Genomic DNA, 27184 nt, shown 5'->3' with positions numbered 1-27184 from the left:
AATAAGAATGGTAAAATTACCTACAGACTCTATCATAAAATGTAAACATGCAGTATTTGCATTTTCAACATCTTGGAGTCTGATTAGGTACCAAAATGTGTGAGCTAATGGTTATCAATTTTCAATCACAATTCTATATAGGTGGGAGGTTTTGGCCCTTGAACAGAATCATAAAGTTGTAAATAAAGCCTTTGCTACGACAAATCGTTTATACCAAATTGCAATTCAACCTCCTTTTATATTTAATTTTACATCATTTATCTTAGAGAGTTGCGTTCTTTTTTGCCATGGAAAATTGAGACGCCTAATATCTACATTATTTTGGTAGATAATTCAATCTATAACTAAACATAATTTAAAACTTTCAAATGTAGATTCTAAAGAATTATGTCATGCATGTGTACAAGGCAAGATAATTGCTTGGCCTTTAATTTGAAAATTTCCATAAGAATTACCACTAATGCTTGAAAGGTTGCATGGTGATATTTGTGGTCCTATTAATCCAATATTTTGACTATTTTGTTATTTTTTGGTCCTTATTGATGCATCAGGCAAAGAATTATATATTTTATTATTATTAACTCAAAACATGGTATTAGCCAATCTTATATCTATGCTTATTTATTTCCAAGCATAATTTCTTGATTATTGTATCAAAACATTGCATATGGACAATGCAAAAGAATTTCCATCAAAGTCTTCTAAAGACTATTGTACTAAAATACGAATTGAGTTGACATATTATGTTCCATATGAACATGCTCAAAATAAACTTGCAGAATCATTTATAAAGCATAGACAACTCATTACCTAGCTACTACTTCTTTAGACAAATTTACTTACATCTATGTGGGATCATGCAATTTTGCATGCTGCAACATTAATATGCCTTTGTCCTTCTTTTCTTGAAATTATAACACCACAAGAGTTCATTTCAGTTTGTGTTTCAAATATATTTCACCTATGGGTGTTAAATTGCCATACTTGGATTCCAATATCAAAACCTTAATGACATACCTTTGGAGCTCATCGACAAGAAGGCATATATGTTAATTTTGATTCATCAAGCATTATTCATATACTTGATCTATCAAGTGGTACATTATTATGTACACATTTTCAAAATTGTTGTTTTGAAGATAATATATTTCCATCTCTTTGAGGAGGAATATTTAATCAATAAAGAAATACAACACTTGTATTTGGAGTACCAAAAACATCTACAATGAATCATGATCTTAGAACATCTTTAGCTGAAACTGAAGTTGTAAAGATTTTGTATCTAAAATAGATTGCAAATAAAACACCTGATGCTATCAATGATGTGCTTCAAATTACAAGAGTTCGAATTAATGAAGATCAGAATGAACTTGCTAAAATTACATTACTACTAATTAATATACCTTTACTTAAAACATCAAAAATTAAAAGGACTCATGGACCAAATAAGCAACCACAAAAAAAGAAAGCTATAATATGTGGTAATTCTGCTATTATTTTGTAGAAGTTCCTACTAAACCTATGGGACCATCAATTAATGACAATATGTCCATGCAAATTATACCTTCACCTCATGCAATAAAAAATCTTAAAATTAGGAGGTATAAAACTACGTTGAGTACAAAATTATTTGTTCTATATTATGCTACAATGACATTTGGAATAGACCATCTATTATAATAGATAAATCATTTGCATTCATGATTGTAGAAGCTCTTTCTTAGAAAAAAGAGGATCTTGAAGCTCAAACCATCCTAAAAGCAATGTGTTGCTCTTATTGGTTAAAATAAAAAAATACCATCAAGGTGGAGTATGATTCTTTGCCTGAGAGAAAAGTCTTTAGTCCAATTTTAGACACTCTTACTTCTTGCCTTGTAGGATATAAGATAGTATTAATATGCAAGCAAGATGCTAAGGGTCAAATAACCTGCTATAAAGCTCGTCTTTTTGCCCAAGTATTTATCCAACAATTTGGCATTCATTATAAATCCATATATTTTCCAGTCATGAATTTAATTATATTTCAATATATTATTGAAATGGCAACTCATGCCACCTTTAAGATGCATCTTATAGATGTGGTAAGTGCATATTTATATGGTTTTTTTGATTCAAATATTTATATATAAGTTCCACTTAGTTTAAAAGCAAGAACTCTAAATACACCTACTTCAAGATAATATCATGGTATTAAAATTCACAAGGCCTTGAATGATCTAAAATAATTTGGATCCATGTGGTATTAACATCTTAAAGATTATTTAATTATAAATAAGTTTATAAATGATCTACTAATTCCTTGTTTGTTTATCCAACAAGATAAAATTGGATTTGTGATCATCACTATGTATGTTGATGATTTTAATCTAATGGATATTAGATCTACATGCATTGCAACTATTAATCTTGTTATCTGTGAATTTGAGTTGAAAATGCTAGAAAAAATAACTTTTTGCATTGGTTTTCAGATTATGTATCTCACAAATGGTAGCATTTTTTTTCTATTAATTAACATATATTAAACAAATCTTACAAAAATTCAATATGATTGATGCTTATCCATTGCCAACACCAATGGTTGGACATGGTCGTGATAGCCATGATTCATATTATCTATGCAAGGAAGAGGAAGAAATATTGGGAGAGCAATATCCATATCTCACAGCAATTGGAGCACTTTTATATTTAGCCACATCTATAAGACCACATATTGCATTTGTAATTAGTGTTCTTGTAAGACACAATGTACATCCAATATTACGACATTGAAATGGCATCAAATATTTATTACATTATTTAAAAGGCACTAAAGATTTGGAATTATACTACACACAATCTGCAAATCTAAAATTGGTTGAATATTTTGGTACAGGATATAAATCTAATATTGCAACAATTAAATCTCAAATAGGCTATATATTCTTAAGACATAGAGCTGTAATATAATAGAAATCAGTGAAACAAATTATAATTGCAACTTCATCCAACCATGTAGAAATCATTGTCTTACATGAAGCATCTTGGGAATGTATCTGGTTGTAATCAATTGATAAACTCATTTAGACAATCTTTAGACTTTCTTATGATGATTCTCTAACTATCTTGTATAAGGACAATAGTACTTATGTTACACAAATTCAAGTTGGTTTCATTAAAGGCAATAGGAAAAAGTATATTAATCCAAAGTATTTTAATTATACCTATGATTTAATTACCGATCAACTACTTAAGATTAAGAAAATCAAATCTGCATATTACCTTGCTGGTCTCCTCACCAAAGTTCTCTATTTGTACAGCCATCACTAACTTACTTATGGCATTAGCATGCGGCAACTTGGTTTTCTTGAGGAAGAAAGTTAATGAACTCTTAAAATAATATTGTATTCTTTTTTTTTCATCTATGGTTTTGTCCTCAAATACAATAAGATTCTCTTAAATAAGGTTCTAATGATATATCAATTATTGATCTTACGAGAAGACATAAAAGTATAGATCATAATTCTATGTATATAAATATTATGACAAGCAAGGAAGAATATTGAGATCATAAAATGTAGTCGGCACTCTCAATACTATTTATTGTAGTGTATAGTAAATACTGTGGCTATAGTGTTTGGAATGAAATGGGAGAAACTATTTATCTTCTTCTTCTCCTCTTTGTATAAGTGAGATAGCCATATAAATAAAACTCTCTTGTGTGTGTTTTACATGTGTGTGCACATTACTTCTAACTACTCTTATCTCTCTCTAAAACATTCTTAACAAATTCAAAGCAACTCGCAGCTCATAGCAAATTCCAAGGTTGTCTAAGGAGGAAACTTAAGTATTCAATTTAAAAATGCAGATCACAGTACAACAATCAGTGCTTCAACGCCATGATAGCAAGAATCAAGCTAGAAGGCCATTCACGCCTTGAGGACCCACGGCTACTCACTCTTATTCTCTTAATGCGCACGCATTACAGAATCATGATACTGTCACTTTACTGAAGCATTTGCCCATTGTAATTTGCGATCACTGGCAATCCATACTATTGAGAGCATACTTGAATTTTGTGTATCAAAGAGCAGCAAGGAGCTTCGCATAAGGCAGTGCAATTTCGATACTTCTAACCTCGACTTAGTATATGGCTACTAAGTGCCAACCCTAATAAAGTTCAGACGAATCTAAAATGTTCACAATGTCACATCAACATGCTACGTGAGCACAAGAAATAGATTTTCGGCAATTGTATGAGCTTCAGCATATAAACTCTAATCTTTTTCGTAGTGAAAAAAATAATAATGGATAAAAAATAAAGTCATGAAACTATCCTTTGAAAATCCATGCACAAATAAAACTGTAATAGGAGTACAATAAGAATACTAACGAATTATACAGATTATATTAATTTCAAGACAGCAGAGAAGTTCACACTGAGATCTACGTTCCATATTCGTATCCGTACCCACACAATAAATACAAATACGATACCAACACCCATCCATACGACGTGGTATTATACGGAGAGTTCTTAAGAACTAAACGGCGAATCCGATTTCCAGCTGCAATTGGCTTCGTTTCGTGTCGCTCGTTGTGACCCGTGAGACAACTTTGTTACATCGCTAGGGTTTCGCCATATCCGCCAATTTCCCACCTCCATTCTCGTCTTCTTCTTCTTCTTCTTCTTCTTCTCCTCCTCCACGCATTTTTTTTTGGTGTGTATAGAACAGATATCGCAATGTCGTGGGAGGCCATGCTGCCCATGGGCATCATCTCCGCCATGATTTTTGTCATGGGGACGTCTCAGTACGTGGTTCACACGTCCATCTACGGCAAGGTGAAGCGATTTCTCCTCTGGGATTTGTGATTCTCCGGGAGTTTGAGGTTGAGATCTGACGAGATTGAGCAAGGAGGAGTGTTTTTTTTTTTTTTTTTTTTTTTTTAATTCGCTGCCTTGAAGCTCTGTGTGATTTTCTAGTTGGTTGACCTAGTTGTAGAATTTGTGGACAGCCAAAGCATCCCAGACATGATGCATGGGACCGGGCGATGGACGAAAGAGATGCTCGATTGAAAGAGGAGTACGAAAAATCTCAGGTTAGGGCTTGTTTTGTTTGTATTTCTGCAGACGATGTTCCTTTGTGAGAGAGTTTCCGGTTGTCATGGATCTTGAGGACTTACCTTCGGGTTCGGTTGGTTCCGAACGAAATCCTTCCCGTATCGAGAACGAATTCATGTGGAAACTTTGTAGGCGAACATTGATGTTGTCCTTAAAGTGAATCTTCCGTCCTTTTGGAAGTGGTGATAGAGAGCGGGCTGGAACTGGGGTTTGGCGTTTTCTGAGCGTGTAGGAATTTTTGGAGAGAGGCTTCACTTGGAAACAAGAATTAACTGTTAATCTCTCTGAACGACCGTAAACATTTCGGTTCTCCTTAGTTATCCGCGGGTGCTAATTTCTGTGACTTGAATATACTTGAAGAATTAGATGAGAATTTATGGAGAGTCGGGAATTTGTGGAAATCATCAAGGGATAGTGCATAGAAATTCGCCGAATGCACTGTGGCTAGACGCGTTTTATATTTGTTTATGTTTTTTATTTTATTTTTGTCGTTTATTTGTTGAAGTGCACCCTTGTGTCTTGGTAGTTTTGTGTTGAATCAACAGAAAGAGGGTTTTGGTTTTCAATGAGGACATGATTTTGTGGATTTTTATACCATTGACACAAGTAGTCTGAGGACGCATTGTCTTTGCGTGAAGGAAATGAATTGTTAGTGAGGGGGTGAAGAGTGCATCCAATGTGACAATTGCAGCTGGCTAGTCGTCAGGGTCATATTATGTATCGAGTAATGTGGAAAGAATATGACGATTTTCTCTTGACGTGTGCTCTTGCAGAAGTAGCCACTTTTTCAGCTTGTGTGAGAGGCATTCGGCGAGTTACGATGCAAAGCTTATTGCACATTGTATGCTTCAGCAGCTTGACGAGCTTCTGCATTGTGTTGCATTGGGAACTTTGCATGCATGCTGAGTAGTTACTTTTGACACGATACATCCTTGCCTCAAGGTTTTCATCACGTTTTCCTGTCTGGTGCTCGAAGGAGTTCAATGGGTTGAAAGAAATAATGTATTGATATTGTTAGGCTTCCATGTGTGTCCGTCTTCCGAGGTGGAGGTTCACACGACATGCTTGAAAGCTTTTGAAATGATTGGTCCTTTGAAACGTCCAGTGTCGAATATATGTTCACTGTGTCTATTTACATTTCCATGTCAAACAGGACTGTTTGTTGTGAATGAATGAGTTGATTTGGCAAGAAGCTAAGTTGTTTATTGAACCATAGACAACTTGGATTATTAAAGGAACTGTAATAGAGTTGTGGTGAGTAGTGAATTCTACGTGTTCATTGAGAAAAATGGTTGAAAAGGCAAACGAATTTTTGTGGGTGGTGCATATTTGAACGTAGTGTCATGCTCTGAAATAGCCTGTACGCCTGAAGAAGCCCACGTAGTTGACAGGCTTATTATTCTATCTTCTGAGTTGTGTTTGCGTCAAGTCGGCTTCAGAACGACCATTGGTAAACAGTATGTAGCGAAGATGTTCGAAGGGGATTAGAACTGTAGGGGACCAGGACGACGGTGGAACCAGACTGACAGTAGTCATCGTCACTGCAAGGTCATGGGCATAGTTCATGCTTTCTAATCACTTTTGTCAGCTTATTTGATGTTTTTGCTCTCCTTAAATCAACTCATTCATACTTTCAGCTTCATTCGAGAAGGAATAGATGTTGTGAACCTGGAAGTCAGTGGGTCTAGTAAAGATGGATTGAAAGAATCACATTCGGAGCTCTGAGAACGAATACTATCTGCATGGAAACGCGTGATCTACTGGTGGCTGTGATTAGGATCATTTCGCAGGAGGGAATAGTTTGCTTTTGGGCTCCACATTCGGAAGAGCTTTCACGCACTGAAGGGAAAGGCTTGTAACCGTCTTGTGTTTCTGAAACGTTCGTGAATATTTCACATTCGCCTTTAGTAGTGGACGGTGAGTGCATGTGCTCCGATTGCAACCGTGACTCGTCTCCTAATCTGTGTCACCGGGTGCTGAAAAACCTTATCTGAGAGTGCAATTGGCTGATGTGCGGGAACCCCAGTTTCTTCGAGTTAACAGATGTTTGGGAGCTTGATTCTACCCCCAGCCACTGCAACAACCAGATTTCTGAATGGCGTCAATGGAACTCATACTAGAGTTCAATACTACTTTCTTCAATACTTATTCTTAGTTGTGGAACTCTTTTGTTGTATTTTTTGGACATGAGAAATTTCTAGTATATTTTTTTAAGGACATGTAATGAAGATCCTACTCTATAATCTTAATGCATTCTTGATGTTTGTTACCAGATACATTATTTACTGAAAACCTTTCTTTTTGATCAAATAATACAAGTATTCATAGAAATAAAAATATAATTATGTAATGGTTTACCAAGAAATATACCACTATCAAGATTTTGCTGTGCAAAGCAAGATTTATAGTTTTTATGAATACTTCTGTAGAAATTTAACCTTTCTTTGGACTATTGTACAATTATTATTTTTTTCTAAATTTGATTTGGGATAACTACATACATTTCATTAAAAAAAAATTAAAGTTAAATGTACTATAGGTTTTCTAGACATTAGAATAAAGAATATCTTTCTTTGAGGGGATAAGGAAAAAAAGAAAAAAGAAAAATGCAATTTAGTAATTACAGTTGAAAATATATTGAAATATGCATATTTATTGAGATGTTAATGGAGAGTAAATTTATTATTTGCAATACTTTTAGAACTTAGGTGTGAATTTGGTGACATTCTTTTTAATTTGAATACCTTTGTTATTTGATATAAGAAATAGAATCTACAAACGATTTCTATTTTATTTATTTTTGCCTTTCAAAATCACATAAATATTTTGTTAATAATTCTTTAAAAAAATCTTGTCAAAGTTACAAAGGTTATGACATGTGATTTAAAAAATCCTTAATTTAAATTAAAATGTGCTTATACATACATACATATATATATATATATATATATAATACATATAGAATTGATATACTAATAATCAAATATAATACACAATTTGAAAAATTATTTATATTCGTTATTATTATTTTTTAGTTTATAAATATAATAAATGTATGATAAATTATAAATTTGAGGACAATCAAATCAATTACAATTACAAAAAATATAGCATACATAAATACATATATAACAGAATGTATCCATATTTATCATAAAACACACTGGAATGATTTTATATTAGAACAAACATGCTTACAATATATACATTCATGTATATACATATATATATATATATATATATATATATATATTCATGCATATAAATGGCCTTTAATTACAAATGCAAGCCTCTCGGCACAACGCACACATCCAAAATGAAACTTTGATTTTAAACTAGTGTGTAGTTACTGTACGTTCCAAAGGAATACAATACATGGATTGCGTACGAATGGCTCAGGAAGACCAGCTCAGCACTCTACTTGTCCAACTCAGCATGTCGTCCAACGCTTTCACACCCCTCACATGAATGAAGAAGGGGTCCTTAACCCAGGAACCTAATTCTACTTCAGGGTTTAGGGTTTAGCATAGCCTCCTTGGTCGCGCTGCCCTTGAATCCCCTCGCTTGTCCTTGAATTCCCTCGCCTGTCCTTGAATCCCCTCGCTTGTCCTTGAATCCCCTCGCTTGTCCTTGAATCCGATTTTCGTGAGGCACCTCAAGTTTGCGACTTTCGGCGTGTTCTCGATTTTGCCCTCTGTAGTAAGAATTTTGAGAACGAGCATGTGATGGGAATTTCGGGGAGGAAGACGGGTAATTCGGGAGTTGTTTTGAGGTGATTGAAGTCGGCAGGGACGGTGAAGAGAGAAGAGACGAGGGGCGGTCTGTTGTGAAGCCGTGGTGCCTGAAGGCCACAGAGTTCCCAGTGTTTTCAGCGGCGCAGTTTATTATCATGGCGAGCGTAACGAAGCCCAGGGGCCCTGGACACCATAAGAAAAAGCGAAAGGAGACGGGGCCTGAGAAACATGAACTTGGTCTAGCTGAGCAAATGGAGCAGAACCTTGAGGCTGCGCCGCCTAAGCGCAGAAATCCAAGGAACCGTAGCCGACAGCAACCGACTGATGAGGTGCGAAATGCTTTTAGTACTGATCTGCGTCGATTTTGCGGGAGCCTAATGTTATGTTGAGGCAGCGTTATCTCGTCGCGCCACTCGCTTGCGAAGTTCAATGTCAGGAGTAACTTCTCACCGGTTATGGCCTCTTTAAGCTGGTTTTTTTGTTCATCTCCTGTAGGATATTGTGTTTTTGTTCTCACCGCCGGTAAATGCATTTGTGTGTTTGGTTGCAGTATGTGACTCCAATGATGAGTAATAAAATTCTCAGCGAAGCACGGATGCAGCAGTTGGAAATTGATAACGAAAGGTAATCCTTGTCTTGATTTTTTGCCCTGGTAGACAGTCAGGCAGAGGTAACAAGTATCTGGTGGACAACTCAAGGTTGTTTTTAGTGTATTGCATCTGATTTTAATTTGGAAATTGTGATTATATTTTTGTCTATTTCCAGGCTCTGGAAAGTTGGATGGAATAAGAGCACATTGTTAAGCTGGCTTTCAGAATATTTCATGAAAGTTACACCTGGTTTGAATTTGTGAGATCTAAGAATGTATCATAATTCAGGGATGAAGAGACTGGTGTAGCAGCAACTAGAAGAGCCTTCTCTGCTGCTGTGCCAGATCAAAGGATGGATAGCGATAGCGATGACGAGGAGGGATTTTCTGATGGAGAAGAGCAAGCTGAAGAATTTGAAGTAAATTTCTACTATCTGTTAGGAATATCATATTGGAACGTTGAATCTATTGGTTGTCTTGGGACCTTTATGTCTACATAGTTGGACATGGTGGTATAGATACAGCGGTTTTATCTTACATTGATGTGAAACTGTATCTCAGGAAGTGACAGAAGAAGATGAAAGAATCATGTTGAAGTTTATGGCCTCTGATGCAACCCCACAACGAACATTAGCTGACATTATAATGGAGCGGATTAATGACATGGGCGGGAATGGAATGACTGCTGTTGAAACAGAAGGTTAGCTACATTTCTTGGTTAAACGTTTTAAACATTTACGCGCGAAAACACTATTTGGCGTTTGCCGAATGTGTTCAGACGAGTGTATTTCGAGAAGTAGTGCTGGTTAGGAGGGTGTTATATGAACAATTTTCTTCGATTGAAAACTTATTGAAATTTCCTTTGCTTGTTGCAATGCAGGTGAAGGCCGAACAATTCCAGGCGTAGATAGCAAAGTCATAGAGGTTTACCAAGGGTACATTTTCTTTCTACTCTATCTTCAGTAGATATGTGCTAGCTATGCGCTATATTTCAGCTATCAAACGCTGGCACGTATGTTGAGATGGTTTTCTGTGCTCTCTTATTATCAGTTTATTATAGTTTCATGTTTTATGAGACTTTCGCCTTCAATTGTGTCCTTGGTACCGAACAAACATCAATTACGTTAATTACTTATTTTGGTTGTACAGGGTAGGCAAGTTTCTGAGTAGGTACAGAGCAGGCAAGTTACCCAAGGCTTTCAAGATAATTCCTTCACTTTCCAATTGGGAGGACGTGCTATTTCTTACAGAGCCAGAGAAATGGTCTCCAAATGCCATGTACCAGGCCACTCGAGTTTTTGCCTCCAACTTGAATGCTCGTATGGCTCAACGCTTTTATAGTCTGGTACTTTTACCAAGAATCCGGAACGACATCAGGGTGCATAAGAGACTTCACTTCGCACTTTATCAAGCTATGAAAAAGGCTGTCTACAAGCCCTCAGCATTTTACAAAGGCCTATTGCTACCCCTTTGCCAGGTAATGTTATGGTTATGTTGCATATATATTATTAAATTTCTTAGAGTCTCACCCCAAAGGCATTTTCGTTTTTTGAAGTTCTTGATGGATGCTCCTAAAGTGCGTTTATCTCAATGACCAGTAGCTGAAGTTTACAATGCCAAAAGTCACGGTCATGGGCTTAAACGTTTCTGAATGCTTCCGTGTTGTCATGTGCATACTAAAGATTCTATGTCAGTTACATGTGTTAGCTTCTTGTTCCTTGCAGACCCGAACATGTAACTTGCGTGAGGCTGTTATTATAGGAAGTGTACTTCAAAAGGTTTCTATTCCTGTTTTACATTCCAGGTTAGATAAGATCTATCGCATATCAACTTTTTTTTTTTTTTTTTTTCGTTTGTTGTGAGCATTAGTCACCATTGTACCTAAGTGAAATTTTACAAGCATGTAAAGGATTGTAGCAAGCCCCACGGATATGGTGACGTCCTTCGATTCTGAGTCAATTTTGGAATCTCGCTGTTGAGCAATTTGCAGAGTGATCTATGTTGATGTTTAATGGCGTTTCGCAAACGGCACTTGCAATGTGAGAATGTAGGTTTGAACATAAAACGTAGATAGAATATTCAAATTTGACTTGGGTGAGGATGGTCATTCAATATGTGGTCTGCTTGTTTGAACAGTGTTGCACTTTTGAAAATCGCTGAGATGGAGTATTGTGGCACGAACAGGTACATTTTTTCCTTAAACTAGGATTGTATTTGGAATGGTGATCGGTGCCCCTTTCTGGTCAAATGCAGCATGAAAAAATTTCTTAATGCCAAACTAAACTTAGTAATTTGGTTTGTTCCTTGGTGCTGTTGCTACTAATACTGTCTGAGTGACAGTTTTAATGCTGGCCTTGAAACTGATGTAAGATATTTGTCATAGAAGCCAAGGAATGCTAAGAGACCAATGCGGAACCACAGTTCTTGACTAAAGCAGTGTATGGTTAGACATGCACATGCTCGTGTTTGGAAGAATTTAAGAACATTATTTACATCCTTGCTTATAACTAAGCACTCTGTTTCAATTGTATTGCAGTTATTTCCTCAAGCTTTTATTGGACAAGAAATATGCTCTCCCGTACAGAGTTCTGGACGCAGTTTTGTATCATTTTGTGAGTTTCGTTGAGGATGAACGTGACCTTCCTGTTATTTGGCACCAATCCCTGCTCACATTTGTTCAACGGTAATATTTTGAACATTATATTTGGTTTGGTGCTCAATAGGTTGGATTTTTAAACTTGGTTTCGCTATGCATGGTCTTCCTCGTTTTAAATCTTCAGTATGGTGAATATAGTATGTTGGATATTTTGGGTTTATTTTAATTTGTATTGTGGAAGATTGTATGCTCGGAGACACGGTACTTATCGTAATGGCGCGCTACGCACTAAGCTAGAGTCGAAACCATTTTTGTAGCTACACAACCGTGAATTGTGACCCTTAAGTCCTGCACCCTTAGGCTTCACATCTTCACACACATCATTGCAGGTATAAGAACGAGTTGAGTGAGGAGGACAAGGAGAAGCTGAAACAGTTGATGCGGAAGCAAAAGCATTATCTGGTATCTTATTTTCCGCTTTTTACCTACGAATGTAGAGATCATAGTCTATGGGGCTATTAAAGTTCTCTCCGACGTTTTAGCTTGTCATGCAGTAAACTTTCACACGCATACGGAAAAATTAGAATTGAAGAAATTTGTTTTCTGTTATTCCTAATCGAAGGTTGGACTGCGTTTTTACATTGTGCAGGTTACTCCTGAGATTCATAGAGAGTTACTTAATAGTCGAAATCGAGGTCAGAAAGACGACCATATGACAACAGTTCCCATGAAGATTGAAAAAGCTGTTGTCGAAGAAGATATGTGGAATCTACCAGAAGTTCAGATAGGCATGGATGAAGACTAAATCATCGATGTGTAAACCGAGTACGGAGCGAGTGTGAGCTTTCGTTCGTGCTCGGAATTGTGATAATGAGTTGGCTGTCAACCAGCCAGTTAGAATAGAAGAAGACGGTTTCTGCTTCTTTTAGTGTTTTTCCCACCAGCAGGCGGAGGGCACATCCCAAATTCATGTCCTTATCAATGTTACAGCACGCAATTGTGAGAATTTCTCATTTTTTATTTTCTTTGTTAAAAGTCTTCATATATTCCTCGCTCAAAATATTCCGACCTGCGTTCCGTTGCATGAGCGATTCTAGATGCCATGCACTGCACTGCATCACCATTGAAGAGTTGTAGCATGAGCGCGGAAATAGCAATACTCATTGTAATCTACTACTCAACCTACGGCCAAGTGCTAGAAAGTTTACTTGATGCCAAGTTAAACTAAATTACTTGCAGCACTTCATGCTGCTGCTGGCGATGCTGACACGCTCACCTGGGTCTCTGATAACTACAACCTCCTCGTAGTCCGTTACTCCCAACAATTCTATGTTAACACGGTCAAAGTGCCGGTAGTTGCCAGCCAGTAGTGACTGGCACTTCGCGCGTTGACGCGAGGTCGGATTATTGGACGGAAATGCCTACTTTATCGTGGCGCTGGTCGGCAGGACAAGCCGGGATAGAATCTTTTTCCGGCCCTCTTAATTACCGCATCTGCCCAGATTTATGTTCTATACAGTCCTCTCTTAGGGCCCAGGATTCCACTTCACAAGTACTACGTAAACCATACCTGGCCTGAGAGAACCCTCAAAACTTTGACGTCCTTTCGTACATTGTCACGCTCTATCTCTTGTCTCCACTCAGGTCAATGCTTCCGAGCTTAACAAACTTGTCTTCGCTTTCTGCACAAGGCTTGGTGGGAAAGATATTGTTCTCATTAATAGTGTAGATCGAATCCCGATCTGCCAAACCGAAATGCAGTGCCATCAGTTTTGCAACTGTTCTGCCCGTGATGATTCCTATACGTGAATCCCGATGTGAACACCAACGAAACCCCATCGATTTGTACTCCTCTACCAACAGAAGCATGTTCTTCATCTGCTCAGTGCCTTCATGGCATCGCACTCATGTATTCTGGCTTTCAACAGAAACACATACTTCGAAAGCTGTTGAGCGGAGGAAATTGCAGTTGTCCTCTCATGTAAATACCGAGATACCCGTTAGCAGTTCGCAGCGAAAATTGAAGAAAAAAGTTATCAAACTCAAGCGATAGTTTGACTGAAGCTATTCAGAAATCTGGCTGTAGCCATGCGTAGAATCAAGCTCCCAAACATCTGTTAACTCGAAGAAACTGGGGTTCCCGCACATCAGCCAATTGCACTCTCAGATAAGGTTTTTCAGCACCCGGTGACACAGATTAGGAGACGAGTCACGGTTGCAATCGGAGCACATGCACTCACCGTCCACTACTAAAGGCGAATGTGAAATATTCACGAACGTTTCAGAAACACAAGACGGTTACAAGCCTTTCCCTTCAGTGCGTGAAAGCTCTTCCGAATGTGGAGCCCAAAAGCAAACTATTCCCTCCTGCGAAATGATCCTAATCACAGCCACCAGTAGATCACGCGTTTCCATGCAGATAGTATTCGTTCTCAGAGCTCCGAATGTGATTCTTTCAATCCATCTTTACTAGACCCACTGACTTCCAGGTTCACAACATCTATTCCTTCTCGAATGAAGCTGAAAGTATGAATGAGTTGATTTAAGGAGAGCAAAAACATCAAATAAGCTGACAAAAGTGATTAGAAAGCATGAACTATGCCCATGACCTTGCAGTGACGATGACTACTGTCAGTCTGGTTCCACCGTCGTCCTGGTCCCCTACAGTTCTAATCCCCTTCGAACATCTTCGCTACATACTGTTTACCAATGGTCGTTCTGAAGCCGACTTGACGCAAACACAACTCAGAAGATAGAATAATAAGCCTGTCAACTACGTGGGCTTCTTCAGGCGTACAGGCTATTTCAGAGCATGACACTACGTTCAAATATGCACCACCCACAAAAATTCGTTTGCCTTTTCAACCATTTTTCTCAATGAACACGTAGAATTCACTACTCACCACAACTCTATTACAGTTCCTTTAATAATCCAAGTTGTCTATGGTTCAATAAACAACTTAGCTTCTTGCCAAATCAACTCATTCATTCACAACAAACAGTCCTGTTTGACATGGAAATGTAAATAGACACAGTGAACATATATTCGACACTGGACGTTTCAAAGGACCAATCATTTCAAAAGCTTTCAAGCATGTCGTGTGAACCTCCACCTCGGAAGACGGACACACATGGAAGCCTAACAATATCAATACATTATTTCTTTCAACCCATTGAACTCCTTCGAGCACCAGACAGGAAAACGTGATGAAAACCTTGAGGCAAGGATGTATCGTGTCAAAAGTAACTACTCAGCATGCATGCAAAGTTCCCAATGCAACACAATGCAGAAGCTCGTCAAGCTGCTGAAGCATACAATGTGCAATAAGCTTTGCATCGTAACTCGCCGAATGCCTCTCACACAAGCTGAAAAAGTGGCTACTTCTGCAAGAGCACACGTCAAGAGAAAATCGTCATATTCTTTCCACATTACTCGATACATAATATGACCCTGACGACTAGCCAGCTGCAATTGTCACATTGGATGCACTCTTCACCCCCTCACTAACAATTCATTTCCTTCACGCAAAGACAATGCGTCCTCAGACTACTTGTGTCAATGGTATAAAAATCCACAAAATCATGTCCTCATTGAAAACCAAAACCCTCTTTCTGTTGATTCAACACAAAACTACCAAGACACAAGGGTGCACTTCAACAAATAAACGACAAAAATAAAATAAAAAACATAAACAAATATAAAACGCGTCTAGCCACAGTGCATTCGGCGAATTTCTATGCACTATCCCTTGATGATTTCCACAAATTCCCGACTCTCCATAAATTCTCATCTAATTCTTCAAGTATATTCAAGTCACAGAAATTAGCACCCGCGGATAACTAAGGAGAACCGAAATGTTTACGGTCGTTCAGAGAGATTAACAGTTAATTCTTGTTTCCAAGTGAAGCCTCTCTCCAAAAATTCCTACACGCTCAGAAAACGCCAAACCCCAGTTCCAGCCCGCTCTCTATCACCACTTCCAAAAGGACGGAAGATTCACTTTAAGGACAACATCAATGTTCGCCTACAAAGTTTCCACATGAATTCGTTCTCGATACGGGAAGGATTTCGTTCGGAACCAACCGAACCCGAAGGTAAGTCCTCAAGATCCATGACAACCGGAAACTCTCTCACAAAGGAACATCGTCTGCAGAAATACAAACAAAACAAGCCCTAACCTGAGATTTTTCGTACTCCTCTTTCAATCGAGCATCTCTTTCGTCCATCGCCCGGTCCCATGCATCATGTCTGGGATGCTTTGGCTGTCCACAAATTCTACAACTAGGTCAACCAACTAGAAAATCACACAGAGCTTCAAGGCAGCGAATTAAAAAAAAAAAAAAAAAAAAAAAAACACTCCTCCTTGCTCAATCTCGTCAGATCTCAACCTCAAACTCCCGGAGAATCACAAATCCCAGAGGAGAAATCGCTTCACCTTGCCGTAGATGGACGTGTGAACCACGTACTGAGACGTCCCCATGACAAAAATCATGGCGGAGATGATGCCCATGGGCAGCATGGCCTCCCACGACATTGCGATATCTGTTCTATACACACCAAAAAAAAATGCGTGGAGGAGGAGAAGAAGAAGAAGAAGAAGAAGAAGACGAGAATGGAGGTGGGAAATTGGCGGATATGGCGAAACCCTAGCGATGTAACAAAGTTGTCTCACGGGTCACAACGAGCGACACGAAACGAAGCCAATTGCAGCTGGAAATCGGATTCGCCGTTTAGTTCTTAAGAACTCTCCGTATAATACCACGTCGTATGGATGGGTGTTGGTATCGTATTTGTATTTATTGTGTGGGTACGGATACGAATATGGAACGTAGATCTCAGTGTGAACTTCTCTGCTGTCTTGAAATTAATATAATCTGTATAATTCGTTAGTATTCTTATTGTACTCCTATTACAGTTTTATTTGTGCATGGATTTTCAAAGGATAGTTTCATGACTTTATTTTTTATCCATTATTATTTTTTTCACTACGAAAAAGATTAGAGTTTATATGCTGAAGCTCATACAATTGCCGAAAATCTATTTCTTGTGCTCACGTAGCATGTTGATGTGACATTGTGAACATTTTAGATTCGTCTGAACTTTATTAGGGTTGGCACTTAGTAGCCATATACTAAGTCGAGGTTAGAAGTATCGAAATTGCACTGCCTTATGCGAAGCTCCTTGCTGCTCTTTGATACACAAAATTCAAGTATGCTCTCAATAGTATGGATTGCCAGTGATCGCAAATTACAATGGGCAAATGCTTCAGTAAAGTGACAGTATCATGATTCTGTAATGCGTGCGCATTAAGAGAATAAGAGTGAGTAGCCGTGGGTCCTCAAGGCGTGAATGGCCTTCTAGCTTGATTCTTGCTATCATGGCGTTGAAGCACTGATTGTTGTACTGTGATCTGCATTTTTAAATTGAATACTTAAGTTTCCTCCTTAGACAACCTTGGAATTTGCTATGAGCTGCGAGTTGCTTTGAATTTGTTAAGAATGTTTTAGAGAGAGATAAGAGTAGTTAGAAGTAATGTGCACACACATGTAAAACACACACAAGAGAGTTTTATTTATATGGCTATCTCACTTATACAAAGAGGAGAAGAAGAAGATAAATAGTTTCTCCCATTTCATTCCAAACACTATAGCCACAGTATTTACTATACACTACAATAAATAGTATTGAGAGTGCCGACTACATTTTATGATCTCAATATTCTTCCTTGCTTGTCATAATATTTATATACATAGAATTATGATCTATACTTTTATGTCTTCTCGTAAGATCAATAATTGATATATCATTAGAACCTTATTTAAGAGAATCTTATTGTATTTGAGGACAAAACCATAGATGAAAAAAAAAGAATACAATATTATTTTAAGAGTTCATTAACTTTCTTCCTCAAGAAAACCAAGTTGCCGCATGCTAATGCCATAAGTAAGTTAGTGATGGCTGTACAAATAGAGAACTTTGGTGAGGAGACCAGCAAGGTAATATGCAGATTTGATTTTCTTAATCTTAAGTAGTTGATCGGTAATTAAATCATAGGTATAATTAAAATACTTTGGATTAATATACTTTTTCCTATTGCCTTTAATGAAACCAACTTGAATTTGTGTAACATAAGTACTATTGTCCTTATACAAGATAGTTAGAGAATCATCATAAGAAAGTCTAAAGATTGTCTAAATGAGTTTATCAATTGATTACAACCAGATACATTCCCAAGATGCTTCATGTAAGACAATGATTTCTACATGGTTGGATGAAGTTGCAATTATAATTTGTTTCACTGATTTCTATTATATTACAGCTCTATGTCTTAAGAATATATAGCCTATTTGAGATTTAATTGTTGCAATATTAGATTTATATCCTGTACCAAAATATTCAACCAATTTTAGATTTGCAGATTGTGTGTAGTATAATTCCAAATCTTTAGTGCCTTTTAAATAATGTAATAAATATTTGATGCCATTTCAATGTCGTAATATTGGATGTACATTGTGTCTTACAAGAACACTAATTACAAATGCAATATGTGGTCTTATAGATGTGGCTAAATATAAAAGTGCTCCAATTGCTGTGAGATATGGATATTGCTCTCCCAATATTTCTTCCTCTTCCTTGCATAGATAATATGAATCATGGCTATCACGACCATGTCCAACCATTGGTGTTGGCAATGGATAAGCATCAATCATATTGAATTTTTGTAAGATTTGTTTAATATATGTTAATTAATAGAAAAAAAATGCTACCATTTGTGAGATACATAATCTGAAAACCAATGCAAAAAGTTATTTTTTCTAGCATTTTCAACTCAAATTCACAGATAACAAGATTAATAGTTGCAATGCATGTAGATCTAATATCCATTAGATTAAAATCATCAACATACATAGTGATGATCACAAATCCAATTTTATCTTGTTGGATAAACAAACAAGGAATTAGTAGATCATTTATAAACTTATTTATAATTAAATAATCTTTAAGATGTTAATACCACATGGATCCAAATTATTTTAGATCATTCAAGGCCTTGTGAATTTTAATACCATGATATTATCTTGAAGTAGGTGTATTTAGAGTTCTTGCTTTTAAACTAAGTGGAACTTATATATAAATATTTGAATCAAAAAAACCATATAAATATGCACTTACCACATCTATAAGATGCATCTTAAAGGTGGCATGAGTTGCCATTTCAATAATATATTGAAATATAATTAAATTCATGACTGGAAAATATATGGATTTATAATGAATGCCAAATTGTTGGATAAATACTTGGGCAAAAAGACGAGCTTTATAGCAGGTTATTTGACCCTTAGCATCTTGCTTGCATATTAATACTATCTTATATCCTACAAGGCAAGAAGTAAGAGTGTCTAAAATTGGACTAAAGACTTTTCTCTCAGGCAAAGAATCATACTCCACCTTGATGGTATTTTTTTATTTTAACCAATAAGAGCAACACATTGCTTTTAGGATGGTTTGAGCTTCAAGATCCTCTTTTTTCTAAGAAAGAGCTTCTACAATCATGAATGCAAATGATTTATCTATTATAATAGATGGTCTATTCCAAATGTCATTGTAGCATAATATAGAACAAATAATTTTGTACTCAACGTAGTTTTATACCTCCTAATTTTAAGATTTTTTATTGCATGAGGTGAAGGTATAATTTGCATGGACATATTGTCATTAATTGATGGTCCCATAGGTTTAGTAGGAACTTCTACAAAATAATAGCAGAATTACCACATATTATAGCTTTCTTTTTTTGTGGTTGCTTATTTGGTCCATGAGTCCTTTTAATTTTTGATGTTTTAAGTAAAGGTATATTAATTAGTAGTAATGTAATTTTAGCAAGTTCATTCTGAGCTTCATTAATTCGAACTCTTGTAATTTGAAGCACATCATTGATAGCATCAGGTGTTTTATTTGCAATCTATTTTAGATACAAAATCTTTACAACTTCAGTTTCAGCTAAAGATGTTCTAAGATCATGATTCATTGTAGATGTTTTTGGTACTCCAAATACAAGTGTTGTATTTCTTTATTGATTAAATATTCCTCCTCAAAGAGATGGAAATATATTATCTTCAAAACAACAATTTTGAAAATGTGTACATAATAATGTACCACTTGATAGATCAAGTATATGAATAATGCTTGATGAATCAAAATTAACATATATGCCTTCTTGTCGATGAGCTCCAAAGGTATGTCATTAAGGTTTTGATATTGGAATCCAAGTATGGCAATTTAACACCCATAGGTGAAATATATTTGAAACACAAACTGAAATGAACTCTTGTGGTGTTATAATTTCAAGAAAAGAAGGACAAAGGCATATTAATGTTGCAGCATGCAAAATTGCATGATCCCACATAGATGTAAGTAAATTTGTCTAAAGAAGTAGTAGCTAGGTAATGAGTTGTCTATGCTTTATAAATGATTCTGCAAGTTTATTTTGAGCATGTTCATATGGAACATAATATGTCAACTCAATTCGTATTTTAGTACAATAGTCTTTAGAAGACTTTGATGGAAATTCTTTTGCATTGTCCATATGCAATGTTTTGATACAATAATCAAGAAATTATGCTTGGAAATAAATAAGCATAGATATAAGATTGGCTAATACCATGTTTTGAGTTAATAATAATAAAATATATAATTCTTTGCCTGATGCATCAATAAGGACCAAAAAATAACAAAATAGTCAAAATATTGGATTAATAGGACCACAAATATCACCATGCAACCTTTCAAGCATTAGTGGTAATTCTTATGGAAATTTTCAAATTAAAGGCCAAGCAATTATCTTGCCTTGTACACATGCATGACATAATTCTTTAGAATCTACATTTGAAAGTTTTAAATTATGTTTAGTTATAGATTGAATTATCTACCAAAATAATGTAGATATTAGGCGTCTCAATTTTCCATGGCAAAAAAGAACGCAACTCTCTAAGATAAATGATGTAAAATTAAATATAAAAGGAGGTTGAATTGCAATTTGGTATAAACGATTTGTCGTAGCAAAGGCTTTATTTACAACTTTATGATTCTGTTCAAGGGCCAAAACCTCCCACCTATATAGAATTGTGGTTGAAAATTGATAACCATTAGCTCACACATTTTGGTACCTAATCAGACTCCAAGATGTTGAAAATGCAAATACTGCATGTTTACATTTTATGATAGAGTCTGTAGGTAATTTTACCATTCTTATTCCCTCTTGGAAACAAAACGAATTTGTTTCAACCATAGTCATCAAATTTCTAGTTTATCAGGTTGAAGATTTTTCAATAAAAAAATCATCTACCTTGCAAGATAGTATATGATGTTGTAGAATCAATGAGCGCATCATTTGACTCATTATTAGAGGTTTTGTCATTCATATAAGTTTCTAAATTATCAACACCAATTGAGTCCATAGATACATCCATGGTATGAACTTCATAAGCTGCAACTCAAAGTTTCTTATTTTTTTAGAATATTTTAAAAAAGTATTTTGAAATATGGCATACATTTGCCAAATGTCCAATCATTCCACATTTATGGCAAGAATGCATCTATGATTTTTGTTTTCTACTATAATTAATTGTAAGATATTTATTCTTTCCATGTAGGCAGAAATGGTAACAACCATGACTGAGTTGGTATTTGTGAGTACTTTTTCTATGTTTATATAATTTTTTCTTAGAATTTGAAATATTAAGTATATGAGATTATAAAAGAGTAGTTCCAATAGGACAAGCTTTTCTATTTTGCAAGAGTAGCTTATTTTGTTTTTCTGCAAGAAGTAGATAGGATACGAGATTACGATGTCTTTAAAATTTCATGTTCTTATATTGTTGTGCAAGCATAGTAGATGCAGGAAGAAACATAGAGAGATTTTTTTCAATCATTTCTTCTTCAGAGATGTCTTGTCTACATAACTGTAGTTCTGAGATAATATGATACATTTCATTGTTGAAAGCATTTAAATTTGGAAATTCCAAGACATATAAATGTATCCAATCATGATGTGTATATGGAAGGAAAATGGATTTTGATGATCAAATCCAAATTTAAGATTCTCTCAAAGCTTGGCTAGATCTTACATTTTTAAATATTGATATTACAATGTAGGTACAAGATGACAACAAAAGAAAAGAAGTGCTTTCCAACAGATAGCAAGAGGAATTGAAGTACTCATAGTAAGAGATTCTTCAAATAGAATTGCATCCGAGCGTTGTTTTGCAAATAAATTTGCTTTTGTCATTTTTTCTTATAATAGATAATTGTTTCCATCAGCTGCCAATGGTGGAAATAGAAGAGCTTGAAAATGTTGGGATGTAGTGGTGATAGTTAGAAACATAGTAGAGGTAGTTGAGGATGTTGAAGCACTCATTATAAATAAATCTATGAATAAAAATACAAGATCAAGTAGAAAAGGTTGAATAAAATGCACCTTAAAATGTAAAGCCAAATAAAATGATAAAGTTGAAACTTGAAATTAAAAGTGTTGAAAATTTGATTTTTTTTTTTTTTTTTTTTTTTTTTGTCTACAAAAATAAGGATTTGCGATGGACTATGGCATGGCATTGCAACTCGACAGTAGGGTGCGGTAGTTGGTGGCAAGATGTTGCAGACAACGATAGAGTGCGACAATCGGTGGCAAGATGCAACAGGGTGTAGCAATTTGGTAACAATACAATAGCACAATAATAGCAACAACATCAACAACACAACATAACAATAATAACAACATAAGGTTAGGAAAAAAAATTGAGGAGAAAACGAAGGATAAAGTGTACATATATTTTTATGAACCAAGACTAGTGCATAAGAACAATCATGATGATAACATGTTAAGAATGTTTTAGAAAGTGAAACAAGAGTAGCTAGAAGTAATGTGTATACACATATAAAATGCACACATATGCATAGGAAAAAGTTTTATTGATATGGTTATCTCACTTATACAAAGAGAAAGGAGGGAAGATTAATAGTTTCTCCCCACTACATTCCAAACACTATAGCTATGGTATTTACTATAGACTACAGTAAATAGCATGGAGAGCGCAGGCTACATTTAATGCTCTCAACATTATTGAAGGGACTATAGGTATTGGTCAATTTCAAACTGTATTTAATGCTCTCAACACAATTGAAGGCACTATAGGTATTGGTCTATTTCAAACTGTAGCAATACCTGAATCACACTGCACACTTAATACACTTTAAAGCCATTTAAACCTCATAGTTTGAATTCCCTGTTTGCTTCAGATTTATTTCACCTAATCAAGGTTGAACTGCACATCTGGATTTATATTAAGAGACGGCAGAGTTTAGAATTGGAATGTAACTAATTAAATGCAGAATACTTTACACATTAAGCAAATAAAAACTAGAATGGGACAGTTATAACCTTGATGAAAGAGGTTAATCAGATTCTGGATGGAAGGGTTTTATCTACAAAATTCTTCTAGTTGAGAGTCCTGCTCCCACCATGGAACAAATTTCATAATATCTAAGAGTGAATATTCTTGGCGCTTCCTATAATAGAAAACTGAGCCCTTATCACAGAGCCCATTCGGGTAGAGGACATTCATAGGTCCAATTGCTGCCTGAGTAGCGGATGCAGTGCAACCACAGTCCTTCGTCGTCACCAGTATACCTGCAACCCCCACTTACTTTTCAGCCTCTCTGACCCCACAATAATTGTTCAAAAAGCACTCAAACATAGGTAATTTACGAATGAATAGCATCATGACAAGATCTCAAATTACACACTAAGTTCATGTCTAAGCTCATCAAGCAGCCAATATTCGAGCCTATTCAGGTGGTTGAGATGAAAATCGATATGAAGACTTGCAAACTCTTAAAAATGTAGCCCATCCAGAAATACAGGTCAAAGATAGTACGCACCCTGTAGGTGCCATGTTGGGGCAGTGGGTACACAGAGGATCGACCATGAAGTTTGGATTTATACTCTTAGAAACAAATTGGGAACGCTCCTTTTGCAGTTCAGGAACTTCATTAGCTTCTATTGACAGTGATACACCTGGCTCTAATAGATCACCACCATTGGAGCACGCGTTTTCCGCATCCTCACTTGATCGACGGTCGATAATTTCAGCATTCTTGCTATGCTCCTGAAGTTTCTCTCGTTCTGCCTCACGAGTATTATCACCCTGTTTGGTGTTTGTGACAGCAACACTCGGAGCAGTCACATTGCTTGAATCTAATCTCTCATCGCTGTAATTCACGTCTACAGAAACAGTAGAAAGAACAGCAATGGAGCTGTCTTTAACTTCTGATATGGTTTCTGGAACCTCCGGAATTTTAGCAGCTCTGTCTGCTGTCGTATTTGCCTTGGAACGCTTGGTGACGTTGGAGTGCAGGTAGAGATCATCATTTGCTATTGGAAAGCCCAAATATTGTAAGTGTACCCTAATCTGCAGAAGAAAGCACTATTATTAATTATGAGACTAATTATTTTTTACTCTCAAGAATTGATTGGAGAGTATGCTGCATGTTGACTTAGTTTTCATAAGTGAGAAACTTGGCACCATCATCTTGAACACATGGACTTAAAGTACTGCAAGTAACGAATGAATGTCACCTGGTGTGTGCGACCTGTTAAGGGCATGCACTGTACGATACTGTCAACACCATCGGTACTCAACCTCCGAAATTTTGTACATGATTCCTTGCTTTTAGCATCACTTTCTGGGGTCCTTTTTGAAGCTCCTTTAAGAGTTGATTCAATCTCAACTGCGATCTCTTTTGCAGGACGGGCTCGAACCTGGCGATCCAATTACAGCGTACAAAGTAAAAATGCAGAATTCGGAATGGACTAAAACTTGACAAATCTAAATCTATGATACAATTCGAAAGATACACGACAAACTATATACAAACATATTGGAAATCAACATCCAAGATGTCTCGTTTAATGTGCTGAAAGTTATTCAGGCAGTATTCAAAGATTTCCTGATAAACGCTCATGTCATTTGGCAGTAAAAACTGTAGTATTGGTTCGACCAAAAATCTACACAAGTTGAGAGAGTGAAGGAAGAATCGAGTAAAAATCGCATAGCATTGCTTTAAAGATCAAGATAACAAGACTAATAATGTTTACAAACACTTCAAGGTTGTTTTGTACCTCCACAGAACTTCTGCCTTCACGAGGATCATAGATCACTGCAGCATTCAGCTCCACCTGTGCAACAAACACATCATCAAGGTACTTAGATATGAAACGATTTCTTGCCTCTGTAGGACATTCATGATCTTCCAACCCATAAACAGCAAGGTTGCTCGTCAAAGTAGAAGGACTACAATTACAGAATACAATGTACCTCCTCTGCTGGGAAAACGCCCTTCACCTTAGCCACATATTGCTTCTGAACAACTCCAGCTTCAATCTGCCAATTTCAAACATCCTTGCATGACGTGATGAAGAAATAGGTTTACAAACTTAAGGGAACAAAGAAAACACAACATGAGTCTTGGAGAGAAGCAAATGCAACCATGTGACGGAATAAAATAAGTGACAACTAACATAAAATTACGGAAAGATGTGGTCATACCTCTTGCCGAAAAAAATCTGCTGTACGAGAATTCCGTGCTAAGATGAGAAGTCCTGAAACTAACCGATCCAAGCGGTGCACAGCTGTTATTTAATTTCCAATAGTAAAGGAGCTTCATTTCGGCTTTGCTAAAGATATTAAACTACAAACAGAAATATCACAGGTTCTGGAGAAACACAGGATAATATATCACGCGATGGTGACACAACCTATTAATTGGTTACACAGGTTATGGTACAGGTGACCTAATGCTGTGAAATTCTACGAGGATACGAAAGAGGGGACCGGTCTTATGTTCAGCCTCCAAAATGCTGATCACCGAATTCTTGCGATACTGACCACAAGGATGCACCTGCACAGAAGGAAACACCAGATGGTACATATCGAGTTTGAGATCTCTGTTGCTCAATAGAAGGTGCTTCAAAAATTCGGAATGAGAATTTATTTCAGCGATGATTAACCAAAGGTGAATTTCCTTCAACCAATCGTCCATGAAACTTCCTATTAATTCAAGTATGCTCTCAATAGTATGGATTGCCAGTGATCGCAAATTACAATGGGCAAATGCTTCAGTAAAGTGACAGTATCATGATTCTGTAATGCGTGCGCATTAAGAGAATAAGAGTGAGTAGCCGTGGGTCCTCAAGGCGTGAATGGCCTTCTAGCTTGATTCTTGCTATCATGGCGTTGAAGCACTGATTGTTGTACTGTGATCTGCATTTTTAAATTGAATACTTAAGTTTCCTCCTTAGACAACCTTGGAATTTGCTATGAGCTGCGAGTTGCTTTGAATTTGTTAAGAATGTTTTAGAGAGAGATAAGAGTAGTTAGAAGTAATGTGCACACACATGTAAAACACACACAAGAGAGTTTTATTTATATGGCTATCTCACTTATACAAAGAGGAGAAGAAGAAGATAAATAGTTTTTTTCTTTTTTTTAATAAGCGGATTCTTATAGTAGCATCACTAGTATTTTTTTCAGCTATTTTATATATCATACATCCAAACTCTTCTTACTACTATATCAACCTTACCCATTTTTTTTTAGGAGAGTTGATAATTTGATGAGATATATGAAAATAATTGTTGTAAAGAATAAGTATTTCAATAAACATATATATATATATATATATATATAGATTCCGAGTGAATCAAAATCATAAAAAAATGATGACAAATGTAATACCTTTTTAATTGAATAAAATATAAATTCAGGTGTGATTATCAACATATAAATGTAAATATTTGAATGCATAAGCACTTTTAATTATTATTGTAGATTTTAAAGCAAAGGTGAATCAATTTTTAGAGGGACATAATACAAACAAGATTTTCTACTCATCTCTTGTTTATTACACTGCATAAAGTTTTAATCAGAAAAGAGTGTTGGATGTAGCAATAATAAGTGGACATAATGTTGCCAATAGTATTTGTTGTTTAAGGGACTCAAATGTTTTTTTTGTAAAACATAGCAATTTCGTTAATTTATAAATTTGTTGAAGACTTTACTAGTAAATTAAGCACATCTATCACAACATCTTGTTATTTCTTAAATACTAT

At 36.0% G+C, this 27184-nt stretch overlaps 4 protein-coding genes across 4 annotated transcripts; 2 read left to right on the top strand and 2 right to left on the bottom strand.

Moving 5' to 3' along the window:
* The first annotated feature begins 4560 nt into the window (after positions 1 to 4560).
* On the top strand, positions 4561 to 6196 carry LOC112287315 (NADH dehydrogenase [ubiquinone] 1 alpha subcomplex subunit 1-like). The gene is made up of 3 exons (XM_073536680.2): positions 4561 to 4819; positions 4993 to 5076; positions 5872 to 6196. The coding sequence occupies exons 1-3, from the start codon at positions 4721 to 4723 to the stop codon at positions 5875 to 5877; spliced, it is 189 nt and encodes a 62-aa protein (XP_073392781.1). The 5' UTR covers positions 4561 to 4720; the 3' UTR covers positions 5878 to 6196.
* A 2409-nt stretch (positions 6197 to 8605) lies between these two features.
* Positions 8606 to 13037, top strand: LOC112287784 (bystin). The gene is made up of 11 exons (XM_024531185.3): positions 8606 to 9161; positions 9383 to 9456; positions 9711 to 9840; positions 9983 to 10121; positions 10302 to 10356; positions 10571 to 10898; positions 11146 to 11225; positions 11558 to 11605; positions 11958 to 12104; positions 12407 to 12479; positions 12667 to 13037. The coding sequence occupies exons 1-11, from the start codon at positions 8988 to 8990 to the stop codon at positions 12820 to 12822; spliced, it is 1404 nt and encodes a 467-aa protein (XP_024386953.1). The 5' UTR covers positions 8606 to 8987; the 3' UTR covers positions 12823 to 13037.
* Positions 13038 to 15076: 2039 nt separating this feature from the next.
* On the bottom strand, positions 15077 to 16713 carry LOC141045820 (NADH dehydrogenase [ubiquinone] 1 alpha subcomplex subunit 1-like). Its single transcript, XM_073536520.2, has 3 exons — positions 16454 to 16713; positions 16197 to 16280; positions 15077 to 15401 (listed from the first exon to the last, which is right to left on the bottom strand). Exons 1-3 carry the CDS (start codon positions 16550 to 16552, stop codon positions 15396 to 15398), a joined length of 189 nt encoding a protein of 62 aa, XP_073392621.1. The 5' UTR covers positions 16553 to 16713; the 3' UTR covers positions 15077 to 15395.
* Positions 16714 to 23287: 6574 nt separating this feature from the next.
* Positions 23288 to 26264, bottom strand: LOC112287325 (RNA pseudouridine synthase 7; the record flags this gene model as incomplete). The annotated part of the gene is made up of 8 exons (XM_024530226.3): positions 23288 to 23704; positions 23956 to 24485; positions 24653 to 24835; positions 25196 to 25252; positions 25392 to 25457; positions 25623 to 25705; positions 25896 to 25974; positions 26178 to 26264. Coding segments are annotated over 8 exons (1182 nt in total), but the record flags the coding sequence as incomplete, so codon positions are not given.
* Between the last annotated feature and the right edge of the window lie 920 nt (positions 26265 to 27184).

This window comes from Physcomitrium patens, chromosome 10 (genome assembly GCF_059467195.1).
Source record: "Physcomitrium patens ecotype Gransden chromosome 10, ASM5946719v1, whole genome shotgun sequence".
NCBI lineage: Eukaryota > Viridiplantae > Streptophyta > Bryopsida > Funariales > Funariaceae > Physcomitrium > Physcomitrium patens.
Note: the sequence above shows the minus strand (reverse complement) of the source record. Positions and strands in the feature narration are given on the sequence as shown.